Source organism: Apis laboriosa, unplaced genomic scaffold (genome assembly GCF_014066325.1).
Source record: "Apis laboriosa isolate Shangri-la unplaced genomic scaffold, ASM1406632v1 scaffold39_cov144, whole genome shotgun sequence".
Lineage (NCBI taxonomy): Eukaryota > Metazoa > Arthropoda > Insecta > Hymenoptera > Apidae > Apis > Apis laboriosa.
In genome coordinates, this window is record NW_025223140.1 from 2,523,581 (window position 1) to 2,538,201 (window position 14,621).

The window sequence follows — 14,621 nt, forward strand, 5'->3', positions numbered from 1 at the left end:
ACCTCGTTTATCCGCCTCGTTTGATAAAGACTCGCGGGAGATCCGCGCGTGAGGCACACGATCGAGGCAGAGGCGGAACACGCGGACACGCCCGCTATCGAGCAGCTGCGTTTCTTCGCGTGCGCCCGCACGTACCCGCCGCCTAATGCACTCCGCCACGTATGCGTGCACACGTGCGCTCCTCGCCCCGCTTTTAGCAGCGGGGCGAGGAGCCGCTATTGTAAACCGTTCCGCGTACCGGGCCTGTACAACATATGGATGGGGATACGTGTAACGTAACGATTGCGCACATGCCGCCAGAAATAACCGCGCGTAAACAGAGAGCGCGGAGTGAGAATCTTTTTACGAGGAACGGAGAAAGGGAGAGAGAGAGAGAGAGAGAGAGAGAGAGAGAGATATATCTCCCTCTCCGCTCCCCTCAAACCGTAATCGTCCACGGATCCACGCATTTCCGTCCACGTCTATCGCCACGTCCGCACACGACGACCAGCTTTTTACAACGGCCACGCTCCTCGACGAACTCGTCGAAGGAGGAGAAGAATCCCGTTCGATGATAATTCTCGAATTTTATTATATTTCTTCTTCTTTTCAGATTCTCACCACTCACCTGCATTTGCTGCAAGTCGTTCCGACGCGACGATACAACTTCCACTATGTGAACCATTGGTGACGACTCGCTCGTTAAACTCTTTCCCTCTTGGAACAAAAGAACGAACTGTATTTTCCTTCTCTCTTCTTTCTCTTCTCTTTTTTCTTTAACTCCTTTCCTCTATATATCCTTTCACCTCGTTCGATTCGCGGGAGAGAGACGGCGGGCCAAGGCCTCGATGCCTTTTAACACACTGCGTTACACGCGAGGCGCGTGTAGAAGAGACGGATCACGGCGGCGCGATCACGGCGCAGGACGGCACGAGCGTGTGTTTAATTCGTCGCGCGTCCGCGCGCCTCCGGGGATCTCCGAAGCGTCGTTATATTGCACGTGTTTCCGCCCGCGATTTTCCACTGCGTGAAAGGAGCGGCACACCAACCTCGTCTCTCCCCTTCCCCCCTCTCTTTCTCTCTCTCTCTCTGTCTCTCTCTCTCTCTCTCTCTCACTCTCGTTCCACGTTTTCGCTCCGATTCAACACGTATATATTCGGGCGAAGTGCGCGGGCTTTTCTCGATGGACGTATCGGGGGATTTGTGTGTGTGCGTGTGTATGTGTACGTGTGTGTGTGCGCTTGTGTGCGTATGCGTATGTGTGTGTGTGAGAGTGTATTCGTGTGTATACGCGTGTGCGTCCTTTCGGGTTGGAGAAAGAGGGGAAAGAGCGCGCGCGACGAGAGTGCAAAGGAGACGGAAGGGACAGAGCTACAGATAAAACCCCGAACGCAGCTCGTCCGCGACTGATTCCCCAGGCCTACACGCACCCTCTAGTTTTCTCCCTTTCATCCCCCACTACCCACCCTCCCGGCCGCCATCCCCCTCCTCCCTCGCTCTCCCTCCCCTACTCCCTTCCAGCCCCTCGCCTATCGCCCCTCTGCGACCCTTTCTCCTTCCGATGTCCCCCCTCCCCCCCCTCCCCCCTCCTCCCCTCTCCCCCTCTTTGACTCTACGCACCCTCTGAGAGAAAGCCCACGCACCCTCGTGGCAGCCGATATACTCTCTCTCTCTCTCTCTCTCCCCCTCTCCCTTTTACTTTCTCCAGCTTTCCGTCCCTCTCTTACCTCTCTCACCAACCAACCCCCCCTTTAACTCAACCACCTCGCCACCAATCTCCTCCTCCTCCTGCTCGCCTCTCTTTTCCCTTTTGCCGTTTCTCTACTCTCCACCGCCCTTGTAATTCACCCTCTTCTGTCTTCCTTTCGTGACCGAGGCCTCTCCCGTCCCCTCCCCCCTCCTCAGAGATCGGTCTCTGTCTATCTCTCGTCTTATATCGATGAAACCCCATAGCATTTGGCCAATCAAAGAAGGGCGCGAGCGCTTTCTAGGGACCTCCGATGTTGGTGTCCCCGAAAAAGAAAGAAAACCGGGACACGGGCCGGGCAGGAGGCTTTGGAAGGTACTAAGGGTCGGTCGGAGATTCTATCCCTGGAAAAGAGGTATGTATATGTGTATATGTATATATATATGTGTGTGCGTGTGTGTGTATGCGCGAGCGTCGGCGTACGTCGAAAAGGGAGAGACTCGGGGAGAAGCCGTAATAAGAAAACGTTCCTCGTGGCTTAGGTCTTCTTCGTGAGATGAAATGATATCTATTAGCACGGATAACGAATGGCCAACTCGATGTCTACGATGTTTTGTCTTTTTTCCTTTTCTTTCCTTTTCTGCCAACCGATTTTTCGATTTTATCCTCCCATTTTCTCTATATCGATCTTGGACAATTTTCTCCAAGTTTTAGCAATTTTTTTTTTTTCTTTTTTTTTTTTCGAAGATCGATGGCCGGATCGAAATCGGGGAAAGATTGAAATTTCGAAAGTTTTGGAGAAAAAAATACTAGGAGGTTGTATCTCGAAGATCGTTGAAATTTTTTCCCCTCGTTATCGGGGAGGAGGGGCGCGCGATGCAAGGAGAGATAAACGCGGGATCGGGGCGCAACTCTGAAGGAAAAGGGGGGAAAAAGGAAAAATATAAAAGCACGCGAATGGAGAGGAAGAACGCGAAAGGACCTGCAGTTAACCTCTCCACTTCCTCCCGCCCTTCGGCCGGGGATTTGTTGGTCCAGAAGGACCACTCGTACGTACATTCGCAAAACTCTCCACCGACTTCTCTCTCCTCGCTACCCCTTTTTCTCCGCCCTCTCTCGGGCAACCCTCCTCCTCCTCCTCCTCCTCCTGCTCCTTCTCCCGTAGCTCGCGTTTTTAAAGGGCGCACAAAAGCCACCGGAAATTGCTCCCGGCTCTTCCGACGTTACGGACGTTCTACGCCTGTCTTTCTCTCCTTTCGGCTCCCTCCTCCTCCTCCTCCTCTCTCTCTCTCTCTCTCTCTCTCAATGTTTCTCTTCCCTCCCTCTTTTTTCCGCCATCGACGATTTTCACGAGGCGGCAACAGTTCCGATAATGGCAGATTTGGATAGCGGCGACCAAGAAATGATGTTTCTCTGGCGATGATGACGTTTCGATTATCTTCACGTGTGGATACGTGTCCTGAAGAATCTTGATCGATTCTTAGGGAATCGAGAGAGATGATTTGAAATCGATGGCACGCGTCGATTTAAAATTTAATCAATTTTCGACTCACTATCGTTCGACTCTTTATATCTAAGCGTTTGAAAATTACTTCTTTACAAGTTTGCCAAATTGCTTGTACCAACGGAAAGATATCAATGAGACATCTTTCCATCTGACCGTTGACAAAATATTTATCCTAGGAGAAGGAGGAGGAGGAGGAGGAGGAGAAGGAGATGGGAAATAGGCAGAGAAAAGAAGGAGAGGGGGGTCCAAGTGAAAGTTGGAAGGAAGGAAAAGTTGAACGAAGCAGGCCGCGTTGCTTTTTGATGACTTCGGGGAACTTCATCCTGGCCGAGATGAGGACCTAAAAAGAGAGACTTTGAAACTTAAATGTTGATATGGAAAGTAAGAGATCTGGGGCGTTGTAGATTAAACGATCAATCCCCTTAGGGTTAGACGATTTTTTCAACTGCGAAACAGGGGAACCTGGAAAAAAACCTGGAAAAAAATCATCCTCCCCAAGTGACGTAATAATAATCTTGACCGCATATAAGAGTTCAAGAGGTGCAACGTTTAATATAAAAATCGATCGTTTCTTTCTTTTTTTAATCATTAATCATCGATAGACAAAACGCTGTTACACACCAGCCACGTAACTTTCCCTTACTTCGTCAGGATGAATATTTAAATCGATCCAGCCTTCGAAAGGTTAAACCGTTTCGTATACAATCCGCTTTATATATTAATTTAATAAAAGTGGGATAAATAGTCGTAAGAGTGGATAATGGGAAGATTACTGTCAATGGGCGATCAATGCTTCGTCGATCCATCACCCTCGAAGAAAATATCGACCGATTTCTTTATTCGGCTGGTATTAACGACGTTTCGAAAGACGTGCGATCGAACCGAGTTTTTGACGAGTAATCGATACGTAATGTACATAACCGTACGAAAAGAAAGAGAGAGAGAGAGAGAGAGAGTAGACATTAACGATTAATCAAGAGGAGATATTTACATTATTCGTGATAAAACGTTATCTTGTTGACAGACGTCCGTTTTCGCGTGGACGTACGTACGCACGGTTTCGTGATATATTTTTATTTTTATATTTCTTTTTCTTTTCCTTTTCGTGGCACGCGAGGGAGAACTCGCTTGGAAACACACACACACACACACACACACACGATGCTACTTACATGCCCGGCCAGAATCCCGTGTGATGTAATCGCACGCGATCGATTACGTCATTGGGTGGCAGCTCAATGCGAAGTCGATCGATCTCCCATAAATTACGGATGATCCTCCACTAACTACGAGACGTCCACTCATCCCCTATCAAGCACGGCTCGCCTGTCGAGTTGCGGGTGCAACGACTAAGCCCTCTATCTGACCCTTCCAGACCCTTTTCGTCTCACGAATCTTCATCGGGATCCACTCGGCTATGTCACACGCATTCGTCCTAATAACCGGTCTTTCGCGTCTAAACCATTTGTCCGGGGAGAAAAGCTTGGAAAGATAAGGGAGAGGGGAGCCTCCTATCTCCCCTCTCCAAGTTCTAATTTGAAAAAAATTCGATCGGCTGGTATAAACGGGTATATCGTTACGGGATTATCGTAATAAAAATTCGAGCATTCGATTTTATCATACGTTGTACCATAATGTTATACCTTTTTTCCTTTTTTCCCTTATTCCTAGGGATGTATGCGGGTATATATAAATTTTTATTCGGAACGAAATATTTCGGGATAAAAAAATTTTTTCGGAAAAATTGCGCGTGTCTCGCAAATAAATCTTCGTCGGCGGATATTTTCGATATCCGTGTGGGATGGGCAACAGCGATCGTCAAATGGCCCGCTCGACTTATTAAATTACTTACAGAGATACGGATATTGCATATTTCGTTTCGTTCCCCCGTTCCTTACCATTTCCCCCCGTATTTTTTCTTTTCTCTCTCTCTCTCTCTCTCTCCTTTCCTTTCTCTTTCTTTTTCTATTTCGAGACTCGTAGATAGATAAAACACGATTCGGGATATCCTTTCGACACATACGATCCCTCATACAGCCCTCGTAACTGATACAGATATTTACGCGTAACGGCGTTGCTTTACGTTTTTGCAGGCAATATTTCAGAGAAATTGCAGTTTGAATCGCGGTGTCAAGTTTTAAAAAGTATAGCACCGACATCATGACTCTGTTCCTTTTTTTTTTTTTTTTTCCCCCTCTCCCCCTAATTTATCACACACGCGCGTATACCCATCATACAAATCCTCTTGTTGTTGTTGTTGGTGGTGGTGGTCGAATTGCGCTAAAAATTATGCTTATCCCCGTGATAATTATGTGAAAATTTTTCAAAAAAGATCACAAACTGCGAGGAGGGGGTGGGATTTCCCCGAAAATTGATACTCGCCGCGTTTGTGATGGATCGTTGGCGTGCGAATGCGGGGGGAAAGGGAGGGAAAGGTACGTGCGCGAATTGCGAAACCGTGGGGGGAGGGGCGACACTGGTAAATGCTAATACAGATATATCGATGCAAAGGAAGTGGATTTTAACGTTCTCGGGGGTGATATCGATTCCGTATAACCAGAACCACCCGGCCTCCCGAGGATACTGTAAAATCTGATCACGAACGATATTATCGCGATATATATGTGTATATATCTATGTGTATATATATATATATATAGGCAGATATTATTCATGTACGAAGAAGCCACGGGCTACGGCGAATGGTGGACTCGAGGCCAACCCCTCGCCGAGGAGATCCTTTTACAACGTTTGCCGGTACCCAAGTCCGCGATTAGCGACCCTTCGTGACTCGTTTCCTGCTCGTCCTTCGCGGCCTACCCCGCGCTTCCTCGCTTTATGACACTCTCCATTCAAATCTCTCCTCTCGCTCATTATTCCCGTTTTTTAACGACCACTTTACCGTCGTCTTCCTTTCGTGTCGCGAGTGCTTGCTTCTTTCCTTGCTTCTTTCCCCTTCCCCTTGATAAGTTTCGTTGTACCCTTGCTCGATAGAAAGAGGAAAATCGGTGAGTTATTGTTGTTGTTGTTGTTGTTGTTGTTGTTATTGGCAAGGAAGCGAGCGAGTACCTGTTGAAAGACTCGTGTGAAGCGAGAATTCTTTTTTTTTTTTTTTTTTTTTTTTAATTTAAAAGAGAGAGTAGGAGAGGGGATCGATTACGATTGAGGGGATCGATCGCGAACACGGTGGAGGAAAAAAAAGAAAAAAGCGCAGCGGGGTAGAAAGGTAGCGCGTTTCAAAGGGGGAGAAAAAAATTAACAGACGCCACATGTTCGAAGGGTGGGGTTTGGGGGAGAAGGGAGATCTCGTCGGGGATTGTCCAGGTGCGTCGTGCAAGTAGTTGGACAAGTTGTACGGAGGTGGAATAATAAGTTTTGTGCGCAATTAAGTCTTTCTTTTTTAAGTCTCTCTTTTTTTTTTTTTTTTATGTTCAAATTTAATATTCAGATGTAATATTTTTTTAATAATTTTCTTAAACTCGCGCGTTTCAATTATACTATTTTCTTTTTTTTTTTTTTTTATTGTACAGATTGTACAGAATCGTTAGAATCGTGGAGATATCGTTGAGTCGAGCGTTGTTTCATCACAGATGTTGAAGAATCGTAAAAGTGTCAGAGTCGTAGTTGCAGAGTACTTTCATCCGGGTTAGAACAGTTTGGAAGAAGAGTGAAAATGCGAGGTTTACGAAATAAACTTCTTAAAAGGTGGTTGTATAAAATAACTTGATGTCATCTTGGTATATTATCCATGAAAAGATAAAAAAAAAAGCGACATTAAATTTCGTTTAAAATTAATTTTCACGGCGATACGTCGTGGCCTGTCATATAAAAAGTAAAAAGGCGAATACACCGATTCCATCAAACCATTATACCGTTCCAAGTATATATTATTTGAAAGAAGACAAACTATTTTCATAGAATCTAAAGAGCGTATCTTATATTTCCTAAATGCATCGTTCGTTATGTAATCGCGTAATTTGCTTGGAATTATGTAATTTGCGGTGAAAGGACGCCGAGATTATTTTTCCAGATTACAACGATCGTTCGTAGTTGAAACTTATAGTGGGACAAGCGTAATACGGGTAGCAAGGGTTTCCAGGAATTCTATTCTCCCCGGAAGAATAGTTGGGACGTTGGGACTTCCTAAATTAATTAGGCTAAGCTGTGGTCTCGTTCCTTTCGTTTCATCCCCCGGTATATACTATACCGAGTATTGGCTATAAATAATGGAATTATGTAACTGCGTCACCGTGAGGGGAGAACAAAGAATCGTTTCGTTCCGCTTCAGCTTTCTACCCTACTTCAATTTCCCTCCAACGTCATCGCGCTTTATGACCGCGCCTTGTTTCCGTTTCCATATTATTTTAAAACAAAATGGATTACATTTAAAACGCACGTATAAACGTTATTCAATGATACAAAATATCGAACGAATTTCTTATACACCACAAGTGCAAATCATGTTTTTTTAGCGGAAAATTGAATTAAATCTCTGACGCAACATTTTTGACGAATTAACTTTTCCCTTACACTCGTAGAGTATGCGCGTTAGCATATTTGTAACGACAAATATGGAAGAGTAAATATACAAATGATCTAAGGTAAGGCGATACTAGCGCCACTTGGCCATCAACTACTTTGCTTCCGTGTAAGTATCTTATTTGCTAATAATCGTTGTTTTCCATTCCATCAAGTGTAGGTATAATTAATTAGCCCAATGGTTGCTTTGAAAAGAAGCAAGCAGGTCCGAAGAAAAGCTGAGAGAGAGAGAGAGAGAGGTCAGAGATAGATCATGCTTCTCGATAATTCCAATCGTTCCCATTGTCAATGTTCTCGGCGTATTGTCAACTAAAATGAGCGTGTTACTTCTTAGACGAGACTTAACAAGCTGTATAATCGGCTTCTTCGTGCAAAGTACGTTAAAGTACCTTAACGTTTCGAAGTTCTTGCAGATGGCAAGGGGAGCTTAAAAATCGTAGCTCCTTTCTCTCTCTCCCGCTAGAATGCGCTTTAACGAGAGGACGCGTCTTCCTTTATCTCCAAATATAACTGGACAACACGCGTGCTTCTCGACATAGTTTTATAAAAAAAAAACAAATTTATTTCCTTTATTGACTATCTGCTATCGATCCAACGGATTCGACCACGTCACGTTCTATCGTCTATCCGTTTAATCACAGTGTCGATTCGCCGCTTTTAAATATATCGATTACAATCTAAGACGAATTAGGTTTTATTAGGCACAGAACTTGATAAAGGAAGATCTATGGCTTCGTAGATTAGAAAATACCGATCCCAATTTAGAATAGAAATTAATTCGATCAACGAAATGGAACGCGTATTTAGAAAAGTATCTCTATTTCTTTTTTTCTTTTTAAACAGATTGATATCAACGAATTTTTCACTCTCTCAAATCGAATAGAGAATAGTAAAATTCGCAAAAATTCGTGAAAGTTTGCTTGTTTCATTACCAAACTTGTTACTCCCGTGCAAAGGAATTCCGTAACTCGTGTTGTAAAATTTCGTTAATGGCGTTAGTTCGATTAAGCAACAGGGTCAATTAAAGTCAGTTAAGTTGTCGTTCAACATAACCAAATTATGCGAACTTTGAAACGATTGAAGACTTTGCGCAATTTTTGCATTAAAAAATTCGAAGAAGAAGAAGAAGATCGAAACTCTTCGAATTACACGATTCTGTAACAGGTCGAGATTGCACATTCATTTCATCGAGGCGATCGTATATCGTGACGCGATTTTTGTTCTTGCTAACGAGGAGGGAGCAAAACATTCCGGTTAATTTCGTTTCAGGTCGGCAGGCAGGTTTCAATTACAATTACCAGATTGGGAGGGGAGGGGAGGGGAGGAGGAAAAATTGAGCGAGGTTGGCCGAAGCTCGGCCGATGTTAACGTTACATCATTGTCGTTCTAATTAAATTTTTATACGCTCCTTCCTACGAGGCAACAAACGAGGCCAATCGATCTCGCCTCGTATGGACATCCACGTATATAAAAAAAAAAAAAAAAAAAAAAAAAAGGAAAAAAAATGCGCCACGTTGTTTCCCCTACTAATGATGCGTACTCACGTGTGAACTTTATTACGTGGCATACACTCGAACGAATCGAACGAGGAATCGATAATTTTCAAATTTCTACCAGGCCTCTCCTTTAATACAACCGCATCCTATTTTGCGGCCCGTTAACTCGCATCGCTTACACCTCACCATTATTTTTCACTCGGCCATGTAAACAATGTAATTATAATTTATTGCCACCCATCCTCCCCATCCATGTGTTCCAACGCGATAGACACACAACTGCGCCATGGAAAAAAATATCTTAAATAGCTTCGATATTTTTCGTTTCTTTCCCCCCCCCCCCTATATATAATAATAATCCAAAACAAAAAGAAGTCATCCCGAAATTTTTTCTCCATCTCTCGAAAAATCTCTTGAAAATCGCGCGCATTGACATCAAAGCACCCCGTTCTAGTGTTAATTTGTCGTTAGCCGAGAGAATGAAAGAGAAAGAGAAAGAGAGAGAGAGAGAGAGAGAGAGAGAGAGAGAGAGAGAGAGAGAGAGGTGGTCGGTTGTCAGCGACAGCCGGACGCAAGGGCGGTATTGTCGAGGTCGCGTGGCACTAGGGATCGGCGGAGTGGGAGGGGATAGGAAGGCGAGAAGGGGGTTGCTTGAACGTCGGAGGCTGGAATAGGGGTGGTTTGACAAGTCCGATTGCGCAACTCGGATGAGATCTTGTCGCGTACCTCGTGAGGAACGTCGTGGAAAGGAGGGAGGGAGTTGGAAAGGAGGAACGTCAGAGGTGGGAAATTCTCGAAAGAGAGAGAGAGGTTCCCCCTTTGGCGCGAGTTTGGTCAGCGTATCGAAAGGATAACGAAACGAGGAAGGAGCATCGTCGTCGTCGTCGTCGTGGTGTTTCGATGGTGATGCAGGTGATGGTGTACGCCGACTGGTATCGTGGTGCGGCGACGCCACGCCGTGGTGTGTGGTGGTTGTGCGCCTTGCGCCTGTTCCCGCGCTGAATTATTGAGACGCCACCAGATCGATGTCACAAAAGGAAAGCGGCCGTGCGGCTTGAAATGACGGGCTTTCGCGTCGCTCATACATTATGCACGCGGCCGCTTCTACGTTCTGTGAGCTACGTGTATTCGTGGGTTAATACACGCCAAAAAAAAAAGGAAAGGGGGGAAAAAAGAAGGAAGAAGAGAGAGAGAGAGAAGGGGGGAAAAAAAGGAAAAGGCTCGGTGGTAGGTCCCTCTTGTCTACGAGCGTTCCTCTCTCCCCTTTCTCTCGTGATTACTGTGGTGGACTCTAGCGGCGGCTGCCAGGTGGGAGGAAGACAAAAATGGCGGCGAGGTCAGGTGCGATGAAGGCCTTTGTCTTTTTTTCTTCTTTCTTTTTTTTTTTCTTTTTTACACGCGTGTAGGGTGAACGGACAAGGGAACGTACAGGTTATTGTACAAATAATAATATCGCGCTATCGTGTTATATTATAGCTCTACACAGCTCTAATTATTTCGTTGAATAATTATTCGCAACGATATCATCCTCCGTGCTGTTTGAATAATTTGATCGTTAAACGATTGAAAAGTTGGAGGGATGAAAAAAAGTTTCCAATCTTTAGGAAGAATCAGAATCTTCTGCACACGTCACTGTCGAAGAAAAGAATTAAGTTGTAAGATCTATTAGATCGAAGACGCGAAACCTTTCATCTTTTATTACTCGTATTGGAGTATGGTGGAGATCGTTGTTTCCACGGGAAAGAAGAAGAAACGAGGGTTGACCATTTTCATTCTTTCAGTACGTAGAAGGAAAAGGAGAATAGATACGAATAGAAGAATATTATTGGTAGATGCAAAATGGTTGATTGAAAATATTTTCTGGTACAAAGATACCAGGTTGGAGAGAAGATCAAGAAAGATATATATTTTAATACACGTTGTAAGATACATAAAAGTATCTCGATTTTTAACTGATAACAATGGATAATATCGATTCTTTTCTTCTGGGTCACGATCTTCGAGGGGGTTGTAAAGTTTCTTTTTTTTTTTCACAGTTCACGCGAAAATGAATACAAATAATATTCTTGATTTCTAACAGATTTAACGCGAGGAAATATCCATTCGTTTGTACTCGAACGATAATATTTATCGGACATTGGCGGAATAGAACAAAGCGTTTCTGTTCCAGCTTTCACCGCATTACGACGGATCGAAGGGGATCTATTTCCAGACAACGTAAACGTTCTTGTGCTTTATTTGTCAAGGTTTATGGCATTTTTTCCTTTTCTCTTCTTTTAACCATATATCGTTTTAATCTTATATTCTCCGAACAACGCGATACAGAAATCTCGTCCAGACGAGAGCAATATTGATTCACCCTGTCCTGTCTTTTATTTAAACTAGCTTTTTTCGTTCAATCAAATGTAATTTCTTATATTTGCGGGGCCACGTTAAAATTGTCACAATTGAAACAAAGAAGACATCCCTTCCTCCTCCCTCCTCTCGAGATCCTCTCATCTGCTTCTGCGATGGTGGCGACATCGTTTCACGGGTTAAATGGAAAATCTTACGCTCACCTACCTACGAGCGAGGGGGAGGCGTAATGGGCCCGGGGGGATAGGCCTGGATAGGGAGATGAAGGGAGGGTTATATAGGCAGATATCGAGGGCGGCTGATATCGACTGGAGGGGTCTGAGGCCAGAGAGAAAAAGGAGAGAGGCATTATCTTACGTAATATTTACCCTCTCTCCTTGCTCGCAAAGTCCAGCTTACGTGCGAACCCCTCTTAGAGAGAGCCTCCTCCTTCTCCTCCCCTTCTCAGCCGCACCTATTTCTATACCTACACACTCTCTGTACTTGTTCCCTATCCTGTCGTCGTCGGTTCTACGATCTCGTATCGCCATCTCTAACAATTCGCTCGCGCATCCTTTTGTTTACTCTGCGATAACTATCATCGATCGTTACGACGTCCATTATACCGAGTCGATAATACTCGTGGGTATAATAGATTCGTGGAAATTCCGAAGGAGATACCTCTCTCCTTGATATTAGTTTCGGTTGCTTAAATATCGGCGAATTCCGTCCTGGATAACGCGATTTCCCCAACGAATTTTCGCAACAACAGGTTGCGCTCGCAACAGATTTAAAGACTTCGTTGAAAACGAGAAGAAGAATTGCTCGAATTTTGTTTTACTTCATCACGTATTTGTTTCGTAAATTAATCCGTCATGCTTTCGTTTCGACGGACAACTACGAGACTCGTTGTTAAATACGTTCTCTTCTTTTATATCCTTTTATATTAAATAATAATCTAATCGAATCTTTTTTCTTCACTTCTCGCGAGATCGTTTGAGCTTTGCCGGAAAAAGAAGAAAGAGAGAGAGAGAAAGAGATTAGTAGATCCGGCAGATGAAAACTTTCGAAACTCCGCAATCTGTTCGAAACACATTAGCAATACCGCGAAATCTGCAGGAACACGGGGATATAATTGGCAACAGCGGGGCGGCGACACACGAGGGCGGCAGATTTCGTGTACGCACTTAACGAAGCATCTGCTCGTTTAAACGTCAACTATTACCCCTCTCCTCCCCTTCAGACCGGGGCATTAATCGCGTACACACACACACACACACACACACAGAAGATAAACGGCCGTGGCCATAAATTTTATTCGTACAAAATCGTGGCCCACCTCTAACAGGGGGATCAATTACGAGACCGATTAATAATGCCAGGTTATTAATCGTATTCATCCGATCTGGCTGCTAATTATGGAAGAGCAAGAGTTCGCTCCAAGTGAAGTGGAGAAAGTGAGGGTAAATCTAATTGCCGTTCGATACTCGGTCGAGAGCGAGAGACACTTAATTCGGTTCCCTCCTCCTCCTGGTTCTGTTTTCATAGCCACCAAACTCTACACCGCTCGATCGTGTCCTCTCTCTCTTTCCCCCCCCCCTTTCTTTTCCTTTTTATTCTTTTTCCACCCCTCATCCCCCCTTCACTAGTCACTCTGCCGTTCCATCGACGAGCGTCGCGCTCGCGGTAATCAGGTTGGCCCTTAATGCCCGTGAAACTAAATAAAAATGCAATAGACCGTCCCCAGGTTATCGAAATCCACTTTTCAGCGGCGCACTGCGCGAACTGCGCGCAGTGATATATCGATTCGTCCGTCCGTCCATCCGCTTTGAGAGGACGACCGGAACCGGGCGAGGACGGCACGAAATGGAAAACACATTGGGAAGCTTGTGGACAGGGTTGGGTAGCAGTCTCGCTTCAGAACCGTGGGGGGAAGCGTGGTTGGCGGGCTGTCCTCGAGTTACACGTCTCCCCAACTTCTTCGAGAAAGAAGGTTGACCGTGACGGCATACCGCCGTCGTGGAACGGTTAAACTTTCGAAGAGAGAGAGAGAGTCAAAGTGATATCATTCTCTCTCTCTCTCTCTCTCTCTTTCTCTCTCTCTCTCGCTCCTTGTTCCCTAAGGGATGTCTCGTTCGTTTCGATAATTACGAGGCCTGGTCGCTCGTTAATAATAAATAAACATGTCTATTTCTATTCCCGAATGAATTTATTTAAATTCAACCAATTTTACCGATAAAAATAATCGTCTCGACTCTAAAGAGAGGATTCGAAACTCGTCTTAAGAATAACAGGGAACAAGCGTCGAATTATCGCCGGCCATTTGTCTCTCTAATGAACAGCTAAATGCGAATATGTGGCTCGTAATTTGTAGCCGTGGCGGTGGGTTTGCCCCGGTATCAGGAGAGGCAGAGTTTCCCGGGACGTTTATACGGGGCGTAGTAGCCGGCGAGTACAATTTGCACGCGGTGACGGAAGATAATGGCAGCGCCGGGAGACGTATTAAAGGTGAATTGCGAAAACAACGGCTAGCAGTCCACCGCCATAACTCGTCGGTAGATGACCGACGAGCTGCGAGAGCTCCTCCGGGTGTCGTTGACCCTCGAGTGACCCAGCGCGACAGCCCGTAACTACTCCAACAGACCCTTCGAGACTTCTCTCTTTCTCTTGATGAGGGTCCAAGATGGATGCCCGCCGATATTTTTCGCGCATAGTAAGAAAAAAAAAGAAAGAAAAAAGAGGATTATTACCCCTCTAAATTTTTACCCCCGATCTTTTTCTATTAGTCCAAGTATATATATATATATATATGTATAAAAGTTCGTTTTTATTTTTTTTTAAACTCGTCTCCTCGATATCCGCGAGCCCGCACACGGGGATTTGCGGGAGCGTAGTTTTTTTCCCCTGTATTGGAGGGACGTGTGGCGAGAAGGAGGGGGGAGGGCAGTGAATTTTTTTGAAACGCTCAAACATCTGTCCTCGCATTCGCGGCTCGAGTCACATCAAACAATGGAGGCCTCCCTCAAAGCGGGAGCCTCTCTCTCCCTTCTCCCTCTTCTTCTTCTTCTTCTTGCTTCTT

General features: G+C 45.0%; 1 protein-coding gene across 16 annotated transcripts in view; it reads right to left on the reverse strand.

Annotated features, from left to right (window-relative positions):
- LOC122715634 (CUGBP Elav-like family member 4) overlaps window positions 1–14,621 on the reverse strand; it is a 513,357-nt gene that overhangs the window by 77,756 nt on the left and 420,980 nt on the right. For 9 of the 16 annotated variants that reach the window (XM_043937956.1, XM_043937974.1, XM_043937973.1 and 6 more), the window contains exon 1: window positions 608–1,346. The exons of 6 other annotated variants lie outside the window; for them this stretch is intronic. In XM_043937956.1, the coding sequence (XP_043793891.1) occupies window positions 608–664 (57 nt within the window). In that variant the 5' untranslated portion in view covers window positions 665–1,346. Of the gene's footprint in view, window positions 1–607; window positions 1,347–4,345; window positions 4,472–14,621 lie in introns of those variants that run through there. One more of the 16 variants, XM_043937964.1, reaches the window with a different exon arrangement.